This window comes from Ursus americanus, chromosome 16, assembly GCF_024610735.1.
Source record: "Ursus americanus isolate L20-20 chromosome 16, mUrsAme1.1.p, whole genome shotgun sequence".
Taxonomy (NCBI): Eukaryota; Metazoa; Chordata; class Mammalia; order Carnivora; family Ursidae; genus Ursus; species Ursus americanus.
Window position 1 is genome coordinate 60,503,379 of NC_142142.1, and position 19,897 is coordinate 60,523,275.

A 19,897-nucleotide genomic window follows, 5' to 3' on the forward strand; every position below is an offset into this window, starting at 1 on the left:
TCACATTAGTTGATGAATGCCAAATGTGTTGATCAGAAAACCAGCTTTTTCATAATGAAACAGAAGTTCCTTTTCTTCAAATAATCTCCTGTCTGAACATATTGCTTATTTGAATAACATCATCATGCAAGGTATTCCTAGCCCCACTCTGCAGCAGACGGGGACACAGCCACACAGATGGAGAGCGGTCAGGTAGCATTTAACACACTCAAGTTTAGGTTTCAAGTTCTTCATATGTCCACACAGCACGAAAGCTTAAGTCACTTGGTTTCAGTTTTGTGTCATTTGTACTTTACAAATGTATCTAAAAGTTCAGGTGCACAGCCTACCTTTAATGTAAATCCAACTCAACCCAACAGATAATTCTACTTATATGAAAAGCTCAAAGCGATCAATTAAAGGTTCAACTATGTACAGTACAGTTTTAAGTACATTTTATGGTGTTCTCTTTGAAAACAGTAATTCCATAAATGGTTAACTTTCTATTACTCAGAATATTTCATGTCCCTAATTAGACATGTCATCAACAGATAAACATCTATTCACGGGTTACAAAGAAAACCTGAGGGTGCTGGGGGGGTAGGTGGTGATGGGAATAAAAGTTATCTTCACATGTCACATATTGTCACATGTTTCAAAGGGATAGATAATTATGAGGGGATACATGAATTACGTGTCAACTATGTTTGAACATGGCTTGCATAAGCACCCTGTGAAGGTGCTGTTTATGGGATGGATGCCCTCTAAGATCCAGCCAAACTGAGAATCTCCGATGCTATGACTTTCCAGTGTAGGGAACTGTATGAGCCACTTTCTGAGGGCTCCTGCTAACATACCATGTTCCTACCACTATCCCCTTGATTTTATATTTCTTTACCTTATCATACTTATTTGAAATATTATCATCAGAACATTCCTCCCTCCCTCATTTTTCTTAATTCAAAATTTCCTTTATTTTCTTGGAAACATTTTATTTTCCCATATTTTCTAGGCAAATAAAATGCAGAGAGAGAGAGGGAGAGATTCTGTGGGCAGTCTTGCAGGGAACACCAGGTTAAATAAGGTTTGAGGTTGCTTTGCTATAGGAATTTTTTCGAGACTTTAATATGCTAATGTACACCGAAATCCCAGGAGCCAGAGTATGCAGCTCTAGAGAACAGTTTTAAAAGGTTGCTTAAGGACATCTTTCCTATAGCTTTACTCTGTACTCACTGCTTTCCTTAACTTTCACATACATTTCTCACTTTAGTTGCTTTAGTGGCATTTTTTTATTTCTCTGCAGTGTCGATCATCTTAACCCACAATAATAAGTCAACTAAACCATCTGAGGCGTACTCAAAGTAAGTTCTGTCCATAATTTTTGGGGCAGTGCCTCACTATTTAATAACGTTAGCTAGTAACTTTTTGGTCATGAGTTCTAAAATTTGCCTGTTTGTAATTCTACTCAACAGATAAAATTGTGGTTAGTTAAATATAGAAGACATATGACCCCAGAGTCACTCTCTCTTTACTTTTTTTTCAGGAGAATGTTTTCCTGGCCGTTGAGCTTTATGTTTCATTGTATTTCAACTAGCTTAGCGCTCAAGAACCATGTTCCAATGATGTGGATTCAGAGTGAGGACACAGAAGTAAGCAGAGACCCTATTTTCATACACAAGTAAAATCTCTTCTTTGTATACTCTTTACATTTGTTCAAGTGACTAGCTCAGAAATTATTTAAAAAAAAACAAGCAAATGAAAGGTCATAACTAAGAGAAACAAAGCAGGAATAATATGCCTGTTCCTAATAAACGAGATTCTGTTTGGTGTCGGTGTGTTGTATGTGCACAGCAAGCTCACTGTGCAGCTATTTTATTCCTACAAAGACGATTATCCATAACTAACAATACTGTTAAACTCGCCAAAGGAAATGTCCCCCTTTTCTTTTAAACCCCAGTCAGATCAGTTAAACTTCTCAAAATCTTAACAAAAGTAATGGTGACTATGACTCTCTAAATTAAGTGCTATCATGCTGCCTGGCAAAGCAGATATTAAGAAATACATTTAAGAGTTTCTCATGATCACTACTTGGCATTACATATTTACTTGTTGGCTGTGTGTCCCCCTCACTAAAATACAGGCCCATGGAGCTGGCACTTCTGGGGGCGTGGGCACTGCCTGGCCTATGATAAGCCCTAAATAAACAGCTGTTATGTAGATGTCAAATAAATGAAGTTAAAAACTGGTGATACATGAGACACGGAAAATGAAGATGAAGAACCTCTGCTCACGTGGCACACTCCTACTAGTCAGCAGTCTGCTCCCCTTTCAGTCCATTCTCGGAGTTGTCATGAGAAATATCATTCTTAAAACACGAACTGATCAGATCATGTCTAAAAATACCCAATGGCATTGAAAAGCTATGGGGAATATAAAACTACTTAGTAGACCCTATGGGGCCATTTGCCCTGAGCATCTTCTCATTTCCCCTGTGCCTGATGTTCCAACCATATGCACTTGCTTTCCCCAAACATGTGGCTCCATCCCAGGGCTCTGCTCTCTCACTGGCATCTGCCTTGAATGCCCTGTCCCTGCATTTCTTCCTGGGGAATTCTGACTCATCTTTCAACAATGTGCTTTAGTCTTTATTACACCTTTCTGCATGGCGCTACGTTATTTGCTTGCGTTCCTCTCTTTTCCTTTACATTTGAAATTGCTTCAAGGGATGGAATGCAATTGATTCAACTTTATATTGAGTGCTTAGAAATTGCTAGGTACTGAATAAATGTTTGTTGAATAAATGTGCAAATGGGTGAACATCATGTCCATGTGTAAGAAAGGAAAATGGTAGGGTAGATTGGGCAGACACAAGAACATGAGTTTCTCTTGTGTTACATGCAAGGTATTTACATTATTATGTCATTATGTATATTACAATATTTGACCTTCAAATTTAAATTATAACAATCAGTCAAAATAACCACAAAATTAAATATAATAAGAATAGAATTAAAAACATATTTTTCCAGTATAGATTTTGTAGCTGTAAAGGAAAAGACATCGGGTAAGTATAGAGATGATGTAAACCTGGACTTGTAAGAAGATAATAATCATTGGGTATATGTAACTCTGGGGAGAAAAAATAACCTTAAAGAAATAAAAATTCATTATGTGCAATCTCAATCTTCCTTCCATTTACCAGTGATCATGTGGACCATACTCCTTTTTTTTTTTTTTTGTAAAAATGACACCATTTTAATTTCTTTCCATAATCTGATCTTAAACATGGCACCAGGTATGTAGGAGCTCAGAGGAAACCTAGGTGATCGGAAGGGAGGCTGTGTACAGCCATGACGAGGATTCAGAACGGACTTGTGCTATTACCTTTCTAACTAAATCACAGTGATTAAAAGGATGATTCCCTTCATTCGTTGGCAGGTAGTACACTCTATTACTGTTTACTCTAAACACTCCAGATTTTATAAAGGGCGGTTATATTTATGTTTACTCAGAAAAGTGTCCTCAAAGGTACTGTTGGCTGTGTTGCTTCCTTTTTGTTAATCTCACTGCTTTTTAAACATTTGAAGAGATGCAAAATTCTAATGAAATAAATTATGAAGTTATCCTCTATTTTCTACTTAATGAGGAATATTACTTGCCTTTCTCTAAACCACAGTAGATAAGTCTATGCAGCTGCTTTCTATTTAAGGCTAGAAAAACTAACTTATTTCTCTAAAATTATAAGCAGATTGTCCTTTATCTTTTTTTTTTTAAAGAAACTGAGTTTTTGAATGTTTGTGTCAACAACAATAATGGAAACTATTCTAAAAAGTGCTCTTGGAGCATCAACTAAAACAAATTTAGTTGAACACAATCAATGCCTAGAATTCACAAGTCTTCCAAGACAAAAGTACTAGCATTCTGACAAGCGTATTTTCCTTCCTCTTCAAAAAACATACATCCTTTGCTTTCTTTACTTTTCCCTTTATTTTAAAATTTTTTACTTTATAAGAAAATGAGGAATTCCTGCAACCATGGTAACGGTTGCTAAGAGACAATTAGAGACCCCCTTCTAACTCCCACCAAATTCCATTTGCACTAGTCTGAGTGAGATCTGTAAACATGTTTCTGTTTTCTATGAAAACAACAAACTCAGTGCACTGTAATGGGATTTGCACATTCAAATCAATTCAGCTAAAAAGTAAGATTAAAGAAGTAAAATTCCCCTTTTTAAACATAACCGCACGTCTTTTAAGTCTCCCCTCACTTTGTTGCAGCTCCTGACTGAGCCGAGCTCGATATGCAAAAGCAGCTTTATAATGAAGCAAAGCGGTGAGCTCTGCCAAGTGCTCCACTGAGGGAAAGTGCTGATACGGTTTCTTTGCTGTAGTAATTTCTTTGAGTGCATGGTTTGTTCCCATTGCAACGCACTCATTGTTACATTAATATATGGAAATGAAACTCTTGTTTCATTTCCCAGCATCTTTGGTGGGTGAGATATATTCTGGTTAAGAAAGCTCCAGTAATTGAGGGCTCACCTCCAGAACCTTCAGGTGCTGCTGGCTGCTCGTCCTTTAAACACATAAAAGACATACCTCCTGCCTGTGTCTTCAAATGAAGCTCATTCGGACTTTCATTTATTCAACAATTATTTTAGATCCCCTTTCATGTCACTGGGGATATACTGGTAAATGATAAATACAGACCGTGCTCTGAGGGAGATAAGATTTCCACAACAAAGACAGGCAGCTAAATGCAGTAGGAGGATTCCCTGCTGCCTGGAGTCTTTACAGCTTTATGTTTCATTAAGGCTCTACTCTGGTTGCTGCCTTCACCCCCAGCCAATTGTGATCACACAGAAGGATACAGGATATCCTTGTGAGCTCTTCCAGAACTCTGCCCTTGCAGTTGTTTCTGTCTGGAATACCCTTACCTCTCCACTGCTCCTGGGAAAATAATGCATTTTCAATGTACATGTCTGCTTCCCTGGGTTATACTGAGTCACCACATTTTCTGAGTTCCTGACACATGTTGTAATACTTTTGATTCTGAAGCCATCAGAAATTGTCTGGCCATGCTGCACTCGTGTTTCTCAGCCCCAGTCTGGGTGTAAGCGTGCCCAGTTAGGCGCCACCTTTTGCTCATCTGTGTACAGTGCCACTGAGCCTGAAAGATGTACGGCCTTGGATGATGTATTAGGGACCGACTGCAGGACCGTCCTGTCTCCACTGCTGTTGGAATGCACGCCCCTTAATCCCTCTCTAGACCATTCAAATAATCAAAGCCATTTTCCCCAGTGATGAAGCCTCTTCTGTAGTGACTACTCCTGACTGAAGCTAGCTTTCCTTGTGTCCATGCTTTTTCTTTTTTTGGCTCCGCTGTCTCTTAAACTTTTGTTTTTGAAGATTCTTTTTTATTTGGGGGGGGGGGTCTTAGTGTTAAAAAAAACGACCCTATGGTCATCAGCCAGTAAATAAAATGTCCCTTTCCTTCTAGATAATGAACCAATCACGGCATATGGAGGCAGGCTCTTTAAGCCTTTGGCTCTTTTCGATGCTTTATTCAAGTCAGAGATGTTTTTGGAAGTGGAGGTGGGTAGAGTTCTAGATTTAGTGCAGTTGTCTATGTCAGAGATGTCTGAAAACATATTATCTCATATTCTAGATAAACAGACATTATCTGTTGCCATACATTTGGCAATTTGCCAAAAATCCTGTCCGCACCTGACCTCTCATTTGGGTGGGGCTAGCCATGGAGGCAGCCCTGGACTTAGAATAAGTTAACTGAGGCCTTGTGCACATTTTACCACTTGGGTGCAAACGGCCACATTTCTGTCTGTCAGAAATTTCCCTCTTTCCAGTTGATTGTGCCCTGAGGCAGGATTACTGGCTTCCTCTGGTGAGGCAATAAACCTCGGAGAGGTCACTCGTGGCTTTTAGGCTTTTCTGATTAATTTGCAAACAGTATGGGAAGGTTACTAGCTTTGCCAATTATCTGAGAGTCCCATTATGTCTAGTGGAAACCTGAATTTCCCTTTTGTGTAGTGAAAGGGGGAATACTGCAGAAAGAAGCACCAATTACGTGTGAGATGTGTGATAAAGAGGCAGTTTGGGATGCCCATGAGCCAATTTCTCAATTCTTTTGCTAAACGACTATTTCATCTTGTAAGGTCAGTCCTTGTCATCTCCTCCCCAGTAAGTACTTGGTGAGGCTTCCTAAATACGTGCATGGCACGTTCTAGGGCTGGTGAAGTTCCAGTTCTCTGCCGAATGCCTCTGACACCATCACATATTCAGTAAGAACTGCACCTGTAACAAAATCCCCAAGGCATTATGAGATCCTTGATCACTTTCTACGTACTATATTTCTAAAGGAAAGAATGTATTTTAGTAGGATTTTAGTAAATGCTTTTGGTTTAAACCGTAGTTAGCCAGAGAAGAGTTCTAACTAGGACAGAAAATGCACCTGTTTCGCTCGTTGCTTTATCTTCAGCGAAGCCTGGCACCACACCTCATGTGGACACTCTAAATATCAGTAGGATGAATGAATGTACAGAAAGGGCCCTTGACCGAGGTTTTACTCTGTGCTTCCTTTCAAGGTGAATCCCACGTGTAAAATTATATACTGCTTCAGGGTCAAATGCAATGATCAGGAAGTCTTTACTGGAAATAGTGTTATTGACTTTTAGAGCAATCAAGATTTTCTAAGATCATCTTGGTCTAATGCTCCTTATTGACAGTAAGAAGTAGAATCACAAACATTAAATTATTCCATTTGTTTTTTAAAAATCAACAACGGAAGATTTCTTATTCATTTCTTCAAAAGTGAAAATATGCATCTATTTTGGAAACATTATAATTTTGTTGCCTTTTTGCTACTGGGTTAAACATATGAATCAGTTTGGCAGTTCAGTATTCAATTGATAAGGTCTTAGAGTTTCCTCAGGACTCTTTGCAAGTAATTGAGTTGAAGATTTAAAATTAATGGATATGTGTGAAAATAAAATAATATATGAAAAGGCTCCTACTATAAAGCCCTGATTTTGATATGAAAGCAATTCTTTTGGTTTCAGCTATATTATTTTTAGCTATTCTATAAAATAACTGATTGTTGTTGGAGGAAGAAACTAGGTAAGATGAATACTGCTAATGTCCAACATAGTATATTAAAGTAAAAACTGACACTTTCAATAAGTGATCACAAATCCAGCAAATATTCACAAAGTATTTTTGGTTTTTTTTTCTGAGTTATTTTCTGCAGATGAGTGGACCAAACTGCCCAATGGAGTTATAAGGCCAAAAATGCAAGCTGTCTTAATGCAGCCTCATACAAACAATGTGACGATAAGTCTAACTTTGTAGTTTTGTTATATTTCTATTTCCTTAATAGCTCAGTGGGTAATATTTATATAAATTCTTCCATTTTTTCCTATGGTGTAATTTAGGATAGAAAAATCAATATGCCTTAAACTACATTCTCAAATAGTTGTTTTGAAACTGATGTTTTGAGATGCTGGAATGGCTAACTACTATTTTAAATAGAATCCGAGGAAGGAAAACTTCCAAACTCATTCTATGAGGCCAACATTGCCTTGATTCCAAAACCAAAGACTCCACTAAAAAGGAGAAATACAGGCCAATATCCCTGATGAACATGGATGCAAAAATTCTCAACAAGATACTAGCAAATCAAATCCAACAGTACATTAAAATAATTATTCACCATGATCAAGTGGGATTTATTCCTGGGCTGCAAGGGTGGTTCGATGTTTGCAAATCAATCAATGTGATACACCACATTAATAAAAGAAAGGAGAAGAGCCATATGATCTTCTCAACAGATGCAGAAAAAGCATTTGACAAAGTACACCATCCATTCTTGATAAAAACCGCGAACAAAGCAGGGATAGAGAGAAATACCTCAGCATCATACACAAAAGACCCACAGCTAATATCCTCAGTGGGGAAAAGCTGAGAGCTTTTCCTCTGTGGTCAGGAACAAGACAGGGATGTCCACTTTCACTGATGTTATTTAATGTAGCACTGGAAGTCGTAGCCATAGCAATCAGACAACAAAAAGAAATAAAATGCATCCAAATAAGCAAGGAAGAAGTCAAACTTTCACTATTCACAGATAACATGATACTCTATGTAGAAAACCTGAAAGACTCACCAAAAAAAATTGTTAGAACTGATCCACAAATTCAGTGAACTTCCAGGATACAAAATCAACATAGAGAAATCTGTTGCATTTTCACACACCAATAATGTAGCAGCAGAAAAAGAAATCAAGGAATCAATCCATTTACAACTGTACCAAAACCCATAAGATACCTAGGAATAAACCTAACCAAAGATGTAAAAGAGCTATACTCTGAAAACTATGGAACACTTATGAAGGAAACTGAGGAAGACACAAAGTAATAGAAAGACATTCCATGCTCATGGATTGGAAGAACATTGTTAAAATGTTTTACTACCCAAAGCAATCTACACATTCAATACAGTCCCTATCAAAATACCACAAGCATTTTTCACAGAGCTGGAACAAACAATCCTAAAATTTTTATGGAGCCACAAAAGACCCCGAAAAGCCAAAGCAATCTTGAAAAAGAAAACCAAAGCTGGAGGTATCAAAACTCCAGAATTCAAGCTATCTTACAAAGACATAGTCAGCAAGACAGTATGGTACTGCCATAAAAACAGACACACAGATCAACAGAACAGAACAGAGAACCCAGAAATGAACCCACAACTGTGTGGTCAACTAATCTTCAACAAAGCAGGAAAGAATATCCAATGGAAAAAAGACAGTCTCTTCAACAAATGGTGTTGGGAAAACTGGACAGTCACATGCAGAAGAATGAAACTGGACTACTTTCCTACACTATGCCCAAAAATAAATTCAAAAGTGGATCAAAGACCTAAATGTGAGACAAAAAAACCATCAAAATCCTGGAGGAGAACACGGGTAGCAACCTCTTTGACATCAGCTGCAGCAACTTCTTACTATATATGTCCCCTAAGTTAAGGGAAACAAAAGCAAAAATGAACTCTTGGGACCTCATCAAGGTAAAAAACTTTTGCACAGCAAAGGAACCAATCAATAAAACTAAAAGGCAACCTTCAGAATGGGAGAAGATATTTGCAAACGACATATCTGATAAAGGGTTAGTATCCAAAATCTATGAAGAACTTATCAAACTCAATACTGAAAAAAAAAAAACCCACACAAATAATCCAGTTAAGAAGTGGACAGAAGACATGAGTAGATATTTTTCCAAAGAAGACATACAGAAGGCCAACAGACACATTAAAAAAATGCTCAACATCACTCTTCCTCAGGGAAATACGAATCAAATACACAATGGGATACCACCTCCCACCTGTCAGAATGGCTAAATTTAACAACACAGGAAACAACAGACGTTGGTGAGGAGGTGGAGAAAGGGGAACCTCTTACACTGTTGGTGGGAATGCAAGCTGGTGCAGTCACTGTGGGAAACAGTGTGGAGGTTTCTCAGAAAGTTAAAAATAGAGCTACCTACCACCCAGCAATTGCACTACTGGATATTTACCCAAAGGATACAAAGAGATTGATTCAAAAGAATATGTAGCCTGATGTTTATAGCAGCATTATCTACAAGAGCTAAACTATGGATTCAGCCTAAGTGTCCACTGACTGATGAATGGACAAAGAAGATGTACACACACACTGGAATATTAATCAGCCATAAAAAGAATGAAATCTTACCATTTGCAACAACATGGATGGATCTAGAGAGTATAATGCTAACTGAAATAAGGCAGAGAAAGACAAATACCGTATGATTTCACTCATGTGAATTTAAGAAACAAAACAGAGGAACACAGGTGAAAGAAAAAAAAGAGAGGAAGGCAGAGCATAAAATAGACTCTTAACTGTAGAGAACAGAGAGGGTTGCTGGAGGGAGGTAGGTGGGCAGGGGATATGCTGGAGGGGTGATGGGCATTAAGAAGGCCACTTGCGATGAGCTCTGGGTGTTGTAAGTGAGGAATCATTAAATTCTACTCCGGAAACTATACTGCACTATATGTTAACTAACTAGAATTTAAATAAAAACTTGAAACACTAAAAAAATAAACCCACTGAAACAAAAAATAAAGATAAAGCATACATTTAAAAGTATAGATATGAAACATTAACTTACCTTTTATAGAAAGAACTTTAGCTTTCATAATATTACATCTTAGTTTTGCTGTTGTCCTTATGAAAGATTTCTAGTTACAATTTTGTTTTTATGGTAGTGTTTTGGGTCCCAGGCCAGACTTTCTCAAGCTAACTATCTAAAGATAGGGACAAAATTCTGCATTTTTAGCAAAGCTGACACCTCACCCCAAGTGATTTTTAAGCCCACTAATGTTTGAGATCTATTGCCTTAGAATATTTATAATTAAGTTAAAAAGACATTGTAAAATTCTTAAAATAACTGATTTTAATCAATTTGAAACTTCAGATACATTCTATAACTCTTCTGGACAGTGATTAAAGAAAAGAGATGCTAAAAAAATAAACAGTAATACATTTACAAGAACTAATTAGTTCATGGCATAAAAATAATTTGGAAAACATGTGCAGAAGATGAAATGGTTCTCTACACACTTGTCCATTCACAAATTTTAAGAGAAAATTGTGGGAGCCATTTCTGCTATATTTTTGAAAAATGATACAAATCAAAATATCCACAAAGTAGTTACTGGTAGCACGTCAACATGAAGTGTTTTCAAAAGCATTTTTCTGATCAAGATTATTTAGCATTTTACTTTTTAAAAAACAGGCATTGGTTGATTCTCTGAAACGGTTTTCCACTGTTATGTCAACTGATTAAAGAGGTTGCAGAAATACAGGGGTATTAAAGTACATGTAGAAACTCCTGACACGGTTTGGTTTAGCTCTTGTGTTTGGATGAGCCAAGAGTAAAACCAAGAAACAATAAAAACAATGTGGCTTAGAGCTATAAGGTAGTAAAGTATCAGTAGTAAAAAAAAATCATGCTCAGGATCAGAAAACATCTTTTCTTGGGGAAAATTTTATAGGACAATTTAGAATATATTATATTCTCATAATACAGTAGACACTGTACAATTGATTAGGTTTATACTTGAGAGACATTTTAAAGGGACAAAGTCACATTATTACCATGCAGTCACGAGAGAAAAGAAACCTTTTAGAATTCAGCAAGAAGAGACACAGAAAAGGTAGACACTCAGTTTTCTAGCTTCTGGGGATCTACTGTACAGCACGGTGACCACAGTTAACAGTACTGTATTAAATATCTGAAAGTTGTTAGGAGAATAGATCTTAAATATTCTCATCCCCCCCATCAAAAATGGTAACCATGTGAAGAAAAAGAATTGTTCATTTGCCAGCCCTGCTGTGGTAAACACTTCACAATCTATTAGTGTATCAAATTACCATTCTGTCACATTAAACTTACACGACATTATACGTTAGTCATATCTCAGTAAGGCTAAGAATATAAAAACAGTATTTTTGAGATGGCAAAAAAAAAAAAAAAAAAAAAAAAGGCTGTCTTGTTCCCCTGGCAAGGTTTTCTTTAAGGCTTGTTATCAGAGTTTATCCAAAGCTCTGGGGCACGCCGATTTTCTACTTAGGGACTAGCTAAGTCTCTGAAATGGGTCAGTATGCTGTAGGCACTCCACTGCCTTCTCCAGACACAGTCTTTAAGCACAGGTGCTAAGTGGAGGGTCTTTCTGAGCCTTGCTCGCCCTCTGACAGGAACTTGGCAATCCAGGCAGTTCTCAGAATTGACTGCTCTGTGGGATTCATGAGGAGGTATTTACAAAGCTTCAGCTGTTCACATCAAACAACTCACTCTCAACACGGGTGGGAGTGGGAGGGAGGGAGAGCAGAGCTTGAGCTGAAGTGACTGCCTTGCTTAAGAAAGTAAGAAAGTTTTCTCTTGGATTCCATAAATACACACTTAAAAATCCCATATACCTTGAACAGTTACAACTTTAATGATTTTTTTGAAGTTCCTCAGGAATAAACCTGAGTGACATATGGGTTTAAAATGAATGTCTTCCACCATAATATAAACATATTTCTTCAATCAAGTTTTTTTTCTTCTGTGAAAAGTTAACAGGAAGTAAATACTGTCATTTCATCTCACAGTACAGACTGGCTTCACCAGACCTTGAAAAGAAATACCGCATGCTTTTTTACTTTTAACTTTTACAAATTTACACATTCTGATATAGCTGCGGAGGGAAACTGAAAAGCATCCAGCTTAGGGCCCTTTGATCTGAAGGAGGAATCTCTGAAGCATATTTCGGTTTCGATTTTTCTAGCTGAGTACTTAATTTATAAACTTACAAATTGCTAAGTCCACTACTACAAGTCAAATCATATTATTACCCAAACTGTATGTAGCAAAGTAACCCACAAAACATCATGCTACCATATTGCCTTAGCCAGGACGGCTCACTGCGGGTAAAGAAGGCGCACACATTTCTGAAACCACTAGGTGGCACTCATTCACTGCAACTTCAGGGCAATCACAGCTTGAAGCTTATGAGACGTAGGGTTAGGGGAAGGCAAATGTTACCCATTATTTGATATTTTCCTATCATTTCACACAATTAACAAAGCTCAATTTTACCTTTTCCTGTCTGCTTTAAATCAAATCAACAAATATTTATTGAAAGATTTATTAAGGGAGTCTTCATTTGTGACGAGAGTTGAAAACCATTTTCACTGAGGTGGTAATGCGCTAAAACATCTAGAAGAAGCTATGTCATGCACAGTATGCCATTTAAATTTCTTTTATTTCATTGCTTTACTACTTCATGTTGTTAGTTCTCATGTAGCTATTTTTCTAAAGGTTAGAAAAAGCACACAGTCATGAATACTGAAACTTTCTAAGATCCTAGATGGCATTAATCTTCAAAATTAATGTTTATGAATGTAGGAGTCCAAGAGCTCTTGGTGATTCACAAAAGGCCCTTGCTATGGTAGGTCTTTAAAGTGTGTGAGAAATAGTGCTGCTCACTGCACTGAGACCTACGAACCAAAATGGCCTTTGGTAATAAAGGATTATGATTTAGTCTCGGAGATGAATCATGGAATGAACATTCCTGAACTCTGCACTTCAGACTAAATGGTTTGGAGAAAATGTTGATGGGAAAAAGTAAATCAAAAGTCAACTTTTTGTAGAAGGCCTAGGGTAATAATAAGATAAAATCCAGGACTTACCTGTTCTAATATGTTTTGAAGCCTTTCTATCTCACAGTCTATTACAAATTTCTTCTCTTGTCGTCTGTCAAGCTCTTCTAGAAGTTGCCTATAGCTGACATCATTAAAATTTTCCACACATATAGCGCTGACATGCCAACCATTTTGTCCTGCTTTTTCCATAATAGCTTGAAGTATTGAGTACCCTAGTGGGGAAAGAAATCCAGAAGGGTTACTAAAAACATCTTTACTCCTCCTTAATAACTTATGCAGGCACTGAGTCTATGTCAACATTTTTATGTTGCAAATATACAATAAATGCTTAGAAACTCAAAAATCTGAGTGGTTTTCACTTTCTTTACTTGGGGCAACACCTCTTAAAAATATTGCTCAAATGAAGGAAGAACACCATGCCTTGAATAAGCTCTCATAGTCCCTCTACTAGAGAACATTACATTGCTTTAGACATATTTTTGATGAAATAAACCAAAAACCAAATTCGGTACCACCTGTAGTCAATAAGAATTTCATAAATTCTTCTTGTTAATTTTACTCACTAGACAGAATTAATTTTTAACAACTGTTTTGACTTTCCCTTTGAGCAAGGCAGTAAGGACATTTTTGGGGTCAGCTATGGAAAGGATGATATTAAAAACCAATGAAACAGTATTTATTGAGGACCCATTATTGTGAATGGAGGAGGCATTATTTAACTCTGTCTCTTAGCAGGGGGATGTGGATTTTGGGTGAATTGAGCAGCTACTAGGTGAGGCACCAGGCATTCAAACTCATAATCTACCAGGTGAAAAAGACATTCAAATAAACAAATGCAACTCAGTTTAAGACACTCTAATGATAGCTGTATTCAACATCGAGTGTTGGCCCAAGGGAACGTTTGGTTAAATTTGCCTGGCTGGGACATGAGGAAGAGGAGAAACAACTTGCACTGGGTCTTGAAGGTTGAGAAGACTCATCCAAGCTTGCTGAAAAGGGCGTGTTCATTAGCTGGAGACAGTCTTCCAGAGAATGGGGTGGTCAGTGCCCTGTTGGTCCACATCTCTCTGCATCAACCAGCACAGAAGGGAAGGGAAGTCGGAGGTCTTAGTGTCTGGGTTAAGGAAGCTGGGGCAAACTTAGGAACACAGCCCCTGGAGTGTTTCTTCATGCCAACACCGTCCTGAAATCTTGCTTTTTCCAGCTCTCAGTTTTCAAATGGCATGTAAGAAGGGAAAAGTCTTTGAAATTATGAATAGCCAATAACTAAGAACTGGTTAGAGTCAGAGCCTGGTAGCCAGTGATTTTTTTCCACTTGGTGCTTAGCATAAAAAAATATGCTCACCCTCTTTGAGAAGGTCTGACACTGATTTGAGCTCATCCTACAGCAGCTGACTGTGGTTTCTCCCTCCCTTGGTCACTGGAGTCAGAGTGTGGACCGGGTGGATTAAAAGTGACGACTTAAAATGAATACACAGCACTTGCAAGATAAGAGTGCATTTATTCAGGTTTCTGATTTGTAGGAGTCTCTCAGATTCGAGGATTCTGATTTTCAGGTATATATTCTACAAGTCAGAGTTTCAAACATTACGGATGCTTGGTTAATATCAACAGATGGAACTGATGATGAGATCATATTTGAAATATAAATTACCTGATATCCTGCCAAATGAAATACTGTGGCAGTCAGGATTCATTTTTATCTAAATGAAAAAAAAATTCCCCAAAGAGGAAGACAGAGGGCATGTTAATTACTGTGTAATTATTCTGGTCTATCTAGTGCTCCATTCAGTCCTCCCGTCTGTAATGCACGCCCGTGACTATCTTTTCAGATCTTACCTAGATCCCCCTCGGCCCCCACCCCAAGCCCCTTGTTTGCGGTTTGACACTTACGTAACAGCATGGTCTGAGTGCTCTCTTAATGTAGATCATGCCCCATTTGTTCTGCTCTAGGGACTTGCTCTCTGATAGGAAGCGAGGCAGTGTTCCTTTTATTCATTTTTGACACCTACGAGCACGTTCTTTTAAAAAATTCCAACTGACATCTTACTTTTCCTCCTTTTAGTGTCATACCAAAATAATTCAAAGACATTTCGTTTGTTTGTTTGTTTTGCATGTTGTAAGAAATGATAAATACTGGCCACACACATCACAGTAGTAGTCCTGGGTCCTGGGATCAATTCACAGCTTGGCATGGTTCTTTATATACTGTATTTTATTAATTTTTTAATTTCTGGCATCATGTGGTTATCAGGCTTCATGTCACTCCTAGGCATCCAGGTTGTTATTTTCCTGCCTACAGGACCTTTACAGAATGTACAGACACAAACCTTCTGATGAAATGCATGTATGTGTTCCCATTTGCATAAGAGATATTTCAAGATTCAGACTAACAAACCAAAACTATAATTCAAATTCAACATTTTGCTATCTGATTTGTCAGATTTACAAATGACACTAGAACTGAAATAAGACAAAACCCTAGGACACAATCTTTATTAAATGGCAAAGAAAGTTGGCTGCCTAAGAAGAACCATTAATCACAGTCAGAAATAAATGGCATCTGTTCCATGTAGTGCAAAGGACATGCAGTTACAGGTTGGAAGCTTGAATTCTTTTATAAGCTATGTTTGATTTTCATACACTCTCTTGTTCATTGCTACTCAGATGTGTGTGTCTTATTTATTTGCCAAGATAGTTGGGAATATATTGTGACTTGGAGAAAATACTGCTGTTGAATCTGTGGTTATGTAACTTAGCTGTTATATAAACTAGAAAATCACAAGTCATGTCATACTAATTCTACGTCCGGCTATGATTTGTATCTCCTAGTTATTAGAAAATCTGTAATGCGGTGTTGTTGGCCATGAATACTGCAGTGTTAGGTGCATATCACAAGACTAACGGAGACTCTACTACTGTAAGGGATCTTTTAAGTCTCACTTTGACTTTAAAAAGCTGCCTAACATTTTAATTCAATATAATTTACTGAAAACCTACTATATCCAAGATCCTTTAAGGTTTGCCAAGATAAAGACATGATTCTTGTCTCTACAAGGAATTAACTATCTAGTCACTTACTAAGTAACTAACCATTACACATATTACACACTACTATATAAACAACCAAAATAATTTTATTAGAATAGTGGTAAAAGCGTACCATGGACAAAATCACATCACTGTATTACGGTAAGAAATTAAAGGCTTTCCATAGTTATTAAAGAACACTATCAGTTACACATACAAATATTGTTTAAAATGTTTTGATGCCATGTAATGATATTATCAATTATGCTGATAATTGATCATAGTGATGTAAGCTGTACCGAATTACTGCATCCGTGCACAGCAACGATGTTTCTATCATCCCTGGGGAATGACCTATTTTGGATGAGTAGAACCATCCAGAGATGTGGCTGCTAGCAACACAAGCTGGGTTTTATTTATTTGATGTTCTCTCTTTCAAGAGTTATTTGATTCAACTATCTGCACACAGAGGAGCAGGAGGAGAATCAGGAGAAATTTATGTCAGGGTGGATATAATTTCAAACAGAAGAGAGTTATCGATAAGCTGTTAAAAAACTTCACTTCGATAAAGACCGAAGAGCGCTCATAGTGCTTTTGAATTAGAAGTTCACTGGTGCGCTCAGCAGGAGCCGCGCCCGCGCAACGCTGGGTACAGAAGTGCTATTTCAGATGGCCGAGAGACTGAGGAGAGGTGAGAGTGTAGACATGATCAACGACTGTCATCAGGATAACGAAGTAATGAGATGAAGGGTGTGTCATTATGATGAATATGGGATGGAGAAACTCCTAGGTCGTGGGAACCAGGATGATAAACACGGGATGCAGAACATCAAGGTGGTGGTGGTGGGAACCAGTGTGGAGAGGAGAGGACTGGGTCTGTCCCATGGTGGGGGCGGGGGTTTGAGGAGCATCAAAAGGAGAAGCATCAAAAGGACAAAGCAGCCGCTGGTGCTTACTCCAAGTATAAGCCCTCCCATCACCCTTGCAAACGGCTATGCAGGTCCCCACCGCTACACTACTGATGTCTCTGGTCTGGGCACAGTTCCCGGCATCCCACACACTAGTGCGTATGCCTGGAAGTATACTCCGCGCTGCGTATTAACCTCAGTCTTAGAGAAGGTCGAGGCTCTGGAATCCACACTGCACCCAAAGCCACCAGGCCGGAACTGCCGAACAGAATTAGCAACCATTTAGTTTGGACTCTTTCCAAAGCAGCTTAGCACCAAAATACTGTGTTAAAGGCTCCTGTCTGGACTCCAAGGTCTCAGCACACAGAAGGAGTAACCAACCTTGTAGCTGGGTTAAAATCATCGGCAACTGTGACTACTGCATTTATTCTATGCCATAGTTCAAGAAGGGCAGAGGGAAAACAAACAAAGATCTTCTACCTTATGCAGTTTGAGGCCACACATGCAAACGTGGTAGAAGATGGAATGTCTTGAGTTTTCCCTTGTCTACAATCAACAGTAAAAACAGAAAATCCATCTTTAAAGATGGTTATTCTGGGTCCTGGATTTTCCCTAAAGCCTCTCGTATTTTCTGACAAGAACATTTATTGTTTCCTGAACACAACACTCCAGTGTGCATAATTAATTCAGATGCTGTCTTACAGATAAATTTGGTAATCTAAATCTGTAAAGTTTCTGTTCGTTGCAACTAAGCCTAACCCTCATGAATACAGGCATACAGCAGGTGTTTTCAACCATCTGCCACAGGTTCAAGCCCTGAACACCTCCCTCCAGGCATGCCTTAACACCATGTTTTTCCTCATTCTCTTGGGCTTTTCTAGAACCAGGCTACTGGAGAATTTGATTTCAGTACAAAGAATGGCTGAACCTATTAATTTATATAATCACTTGTTTCCATACCTGATTGATTTTTGTAGATAGAAACTGTACCACTTCCTCACAGTGCTTTGTGTTTGTTTATTCTTCTCTGATACATCCCCAAATCTATTTGTCTCCTCCCGCTTCCCAGTATCATCTTAGACCATTAATGTCTTTGTTTTCTGTCCTCCAGCAACACTGCCCTTCTCAGATGTTCTAGAAGGTCCCACCCATCTATACCTCAGTGCCTCAGCACAAAGCTGTTTCCTTTTAAAAAAACCTGCTTCCTTCCACTTTTGCTTCCTTTCATCTTTCAGAACTCACTGCAAACATTCCTCACCCCTAACTAGATCACTTTCCCCTCTGCGCTCTTCAAGCTCTTATAGTTTTCTGTACATGTCTTTCAGAGATTTTCACCAGTTTCTAACTATATATTTGAATGATGATCTGATTAGCATCTTTGCCCTCCACTATACTGCAGGCTCCGTGAAGTAGGGACTGTCCCCGTGCTCAGTCCTTCTTTGGCCAATGGGTGCTTGGCACATGCTTAACAAAGAGCTGTCTGAATGCATGAATGAGTTAGTGGCAATTCACAGACAGGAGTCAGAATGTTAAAAGACTTGGTGCTAAGAAGCAGCATGGCAGGTCACATCCAGGAACCTCAAACACTTCAGTTTATCTCGTGTGTTTGGAAGAGCAAGGAGGATATGGACAGATCTGGTGTGGACTGTGGGAAGGGCTCAAAAGACAGCAGAGAGAAGCAGGCAAAGGTCGTGTCACTAGAGCTTTCTCTCATATCATAGAATTTGGTCTTTACTCTTCAAGGACTTCAGGAAGAGAATGACAAATGTGCTGTACAGCAATCATTCAGCTGCATTGTGGGAAATACAGGGGATGGAAGTAACAGGAAATGGGAAAACCCGTTTGGAGGCCATACTGAAGTCATTCAGATGAGGTGATGGGGAAGGAGAGTGGATTCTAGGTGAAGGGGGAAGGACGACTCCACTTGGTGATCCATAAAACATAAGGGATATGGAGGATAGAGATTTGGGCATAACACCAATCTGTTCTATTGGCGGTCACTTAATCTTGCTTTTGGAGGAGGGTTAGGTCTTTATGATGTCCTGAAGAAGCACATAATTTTCTACATGGATTTCAGATGTCAAGTGACTTCTGGTGAGAAGGCCTGGCAGCTCCCACTTTCGTCACCCAAACCAGTAAGCTAGGTGGGCACAGGCTTGACAAACCCAATTTCTCTCTTGGTACAGGCAGCTGTTTTTCTAGAGATCATCTCTGTAGATTTTGAATAGTCGCTAAGAATAAACTGGGTATCTTTGCAAGTTTGCCTTCAGAATTGTTTATCTCCTCAACACCATGAGCATTTATCAATATCTTCTTATAGTGGACAACAATCTCTTTTCATGCAAGAAAGGCATTCTTGAAAATTTTGTGTAATTTTAAACTCCAATAACTAAAGACTAGTTTCCTAATCAGAATAAATGTCTGGCATGACTCTATATGGTTATTATATTGCTCCTAAATTGAGATTATATCAATTTTAAATATCACACTATATAAAATTCACAGTTCTGATTAAATATTTTTTTATATCACACTATAAAAAGTTCACAATTTGAACTTGCACTAAATGCAACCATTGTATTTTTTTTCTTTTTTAAGATTTATTTATCCATTTTAGGAGGATGGGAGGGAGAGGGGGAGAGGGACAGAATCCCAAGCAGACGGCCCGCTAAGCATGGAGCCAGATGCAGGGCTGGATCTCAGGACACTGAGGTCATGACCTGAGCCAAAATCAAGAGTCAGATGCTCAACCA

The 19,897-nt window shown here is 38.4% G+C and overlaps 1 protein-coding gene across 3 annotated transcripts in view; it reads right to left on the reverse strand.

Moving 5' to 3' along the window:
• Window positions 1-19,897, reverse strand: part of GRIA4 (glutamate ionotropic receptor AMPA type subunit 4) — a 361,556-nt gene that overhangs the window by 91,355 nt on the left and 250,304 nt on the right. For all 3 annotated transcript variants that reach the window (XM_045797668.2, XM_045797670.2, XM_087868488.1), the window contains one exon: window positions 13,234-13,418. In XM_045797668.2, the coding sequence (XP_045653624.1) occupies window positions 13,234-13,418 (185 nt within the window). The remainder of the gene's footprint in view (window positions 1-13,233; window positions 13,419-19,897) is intronic.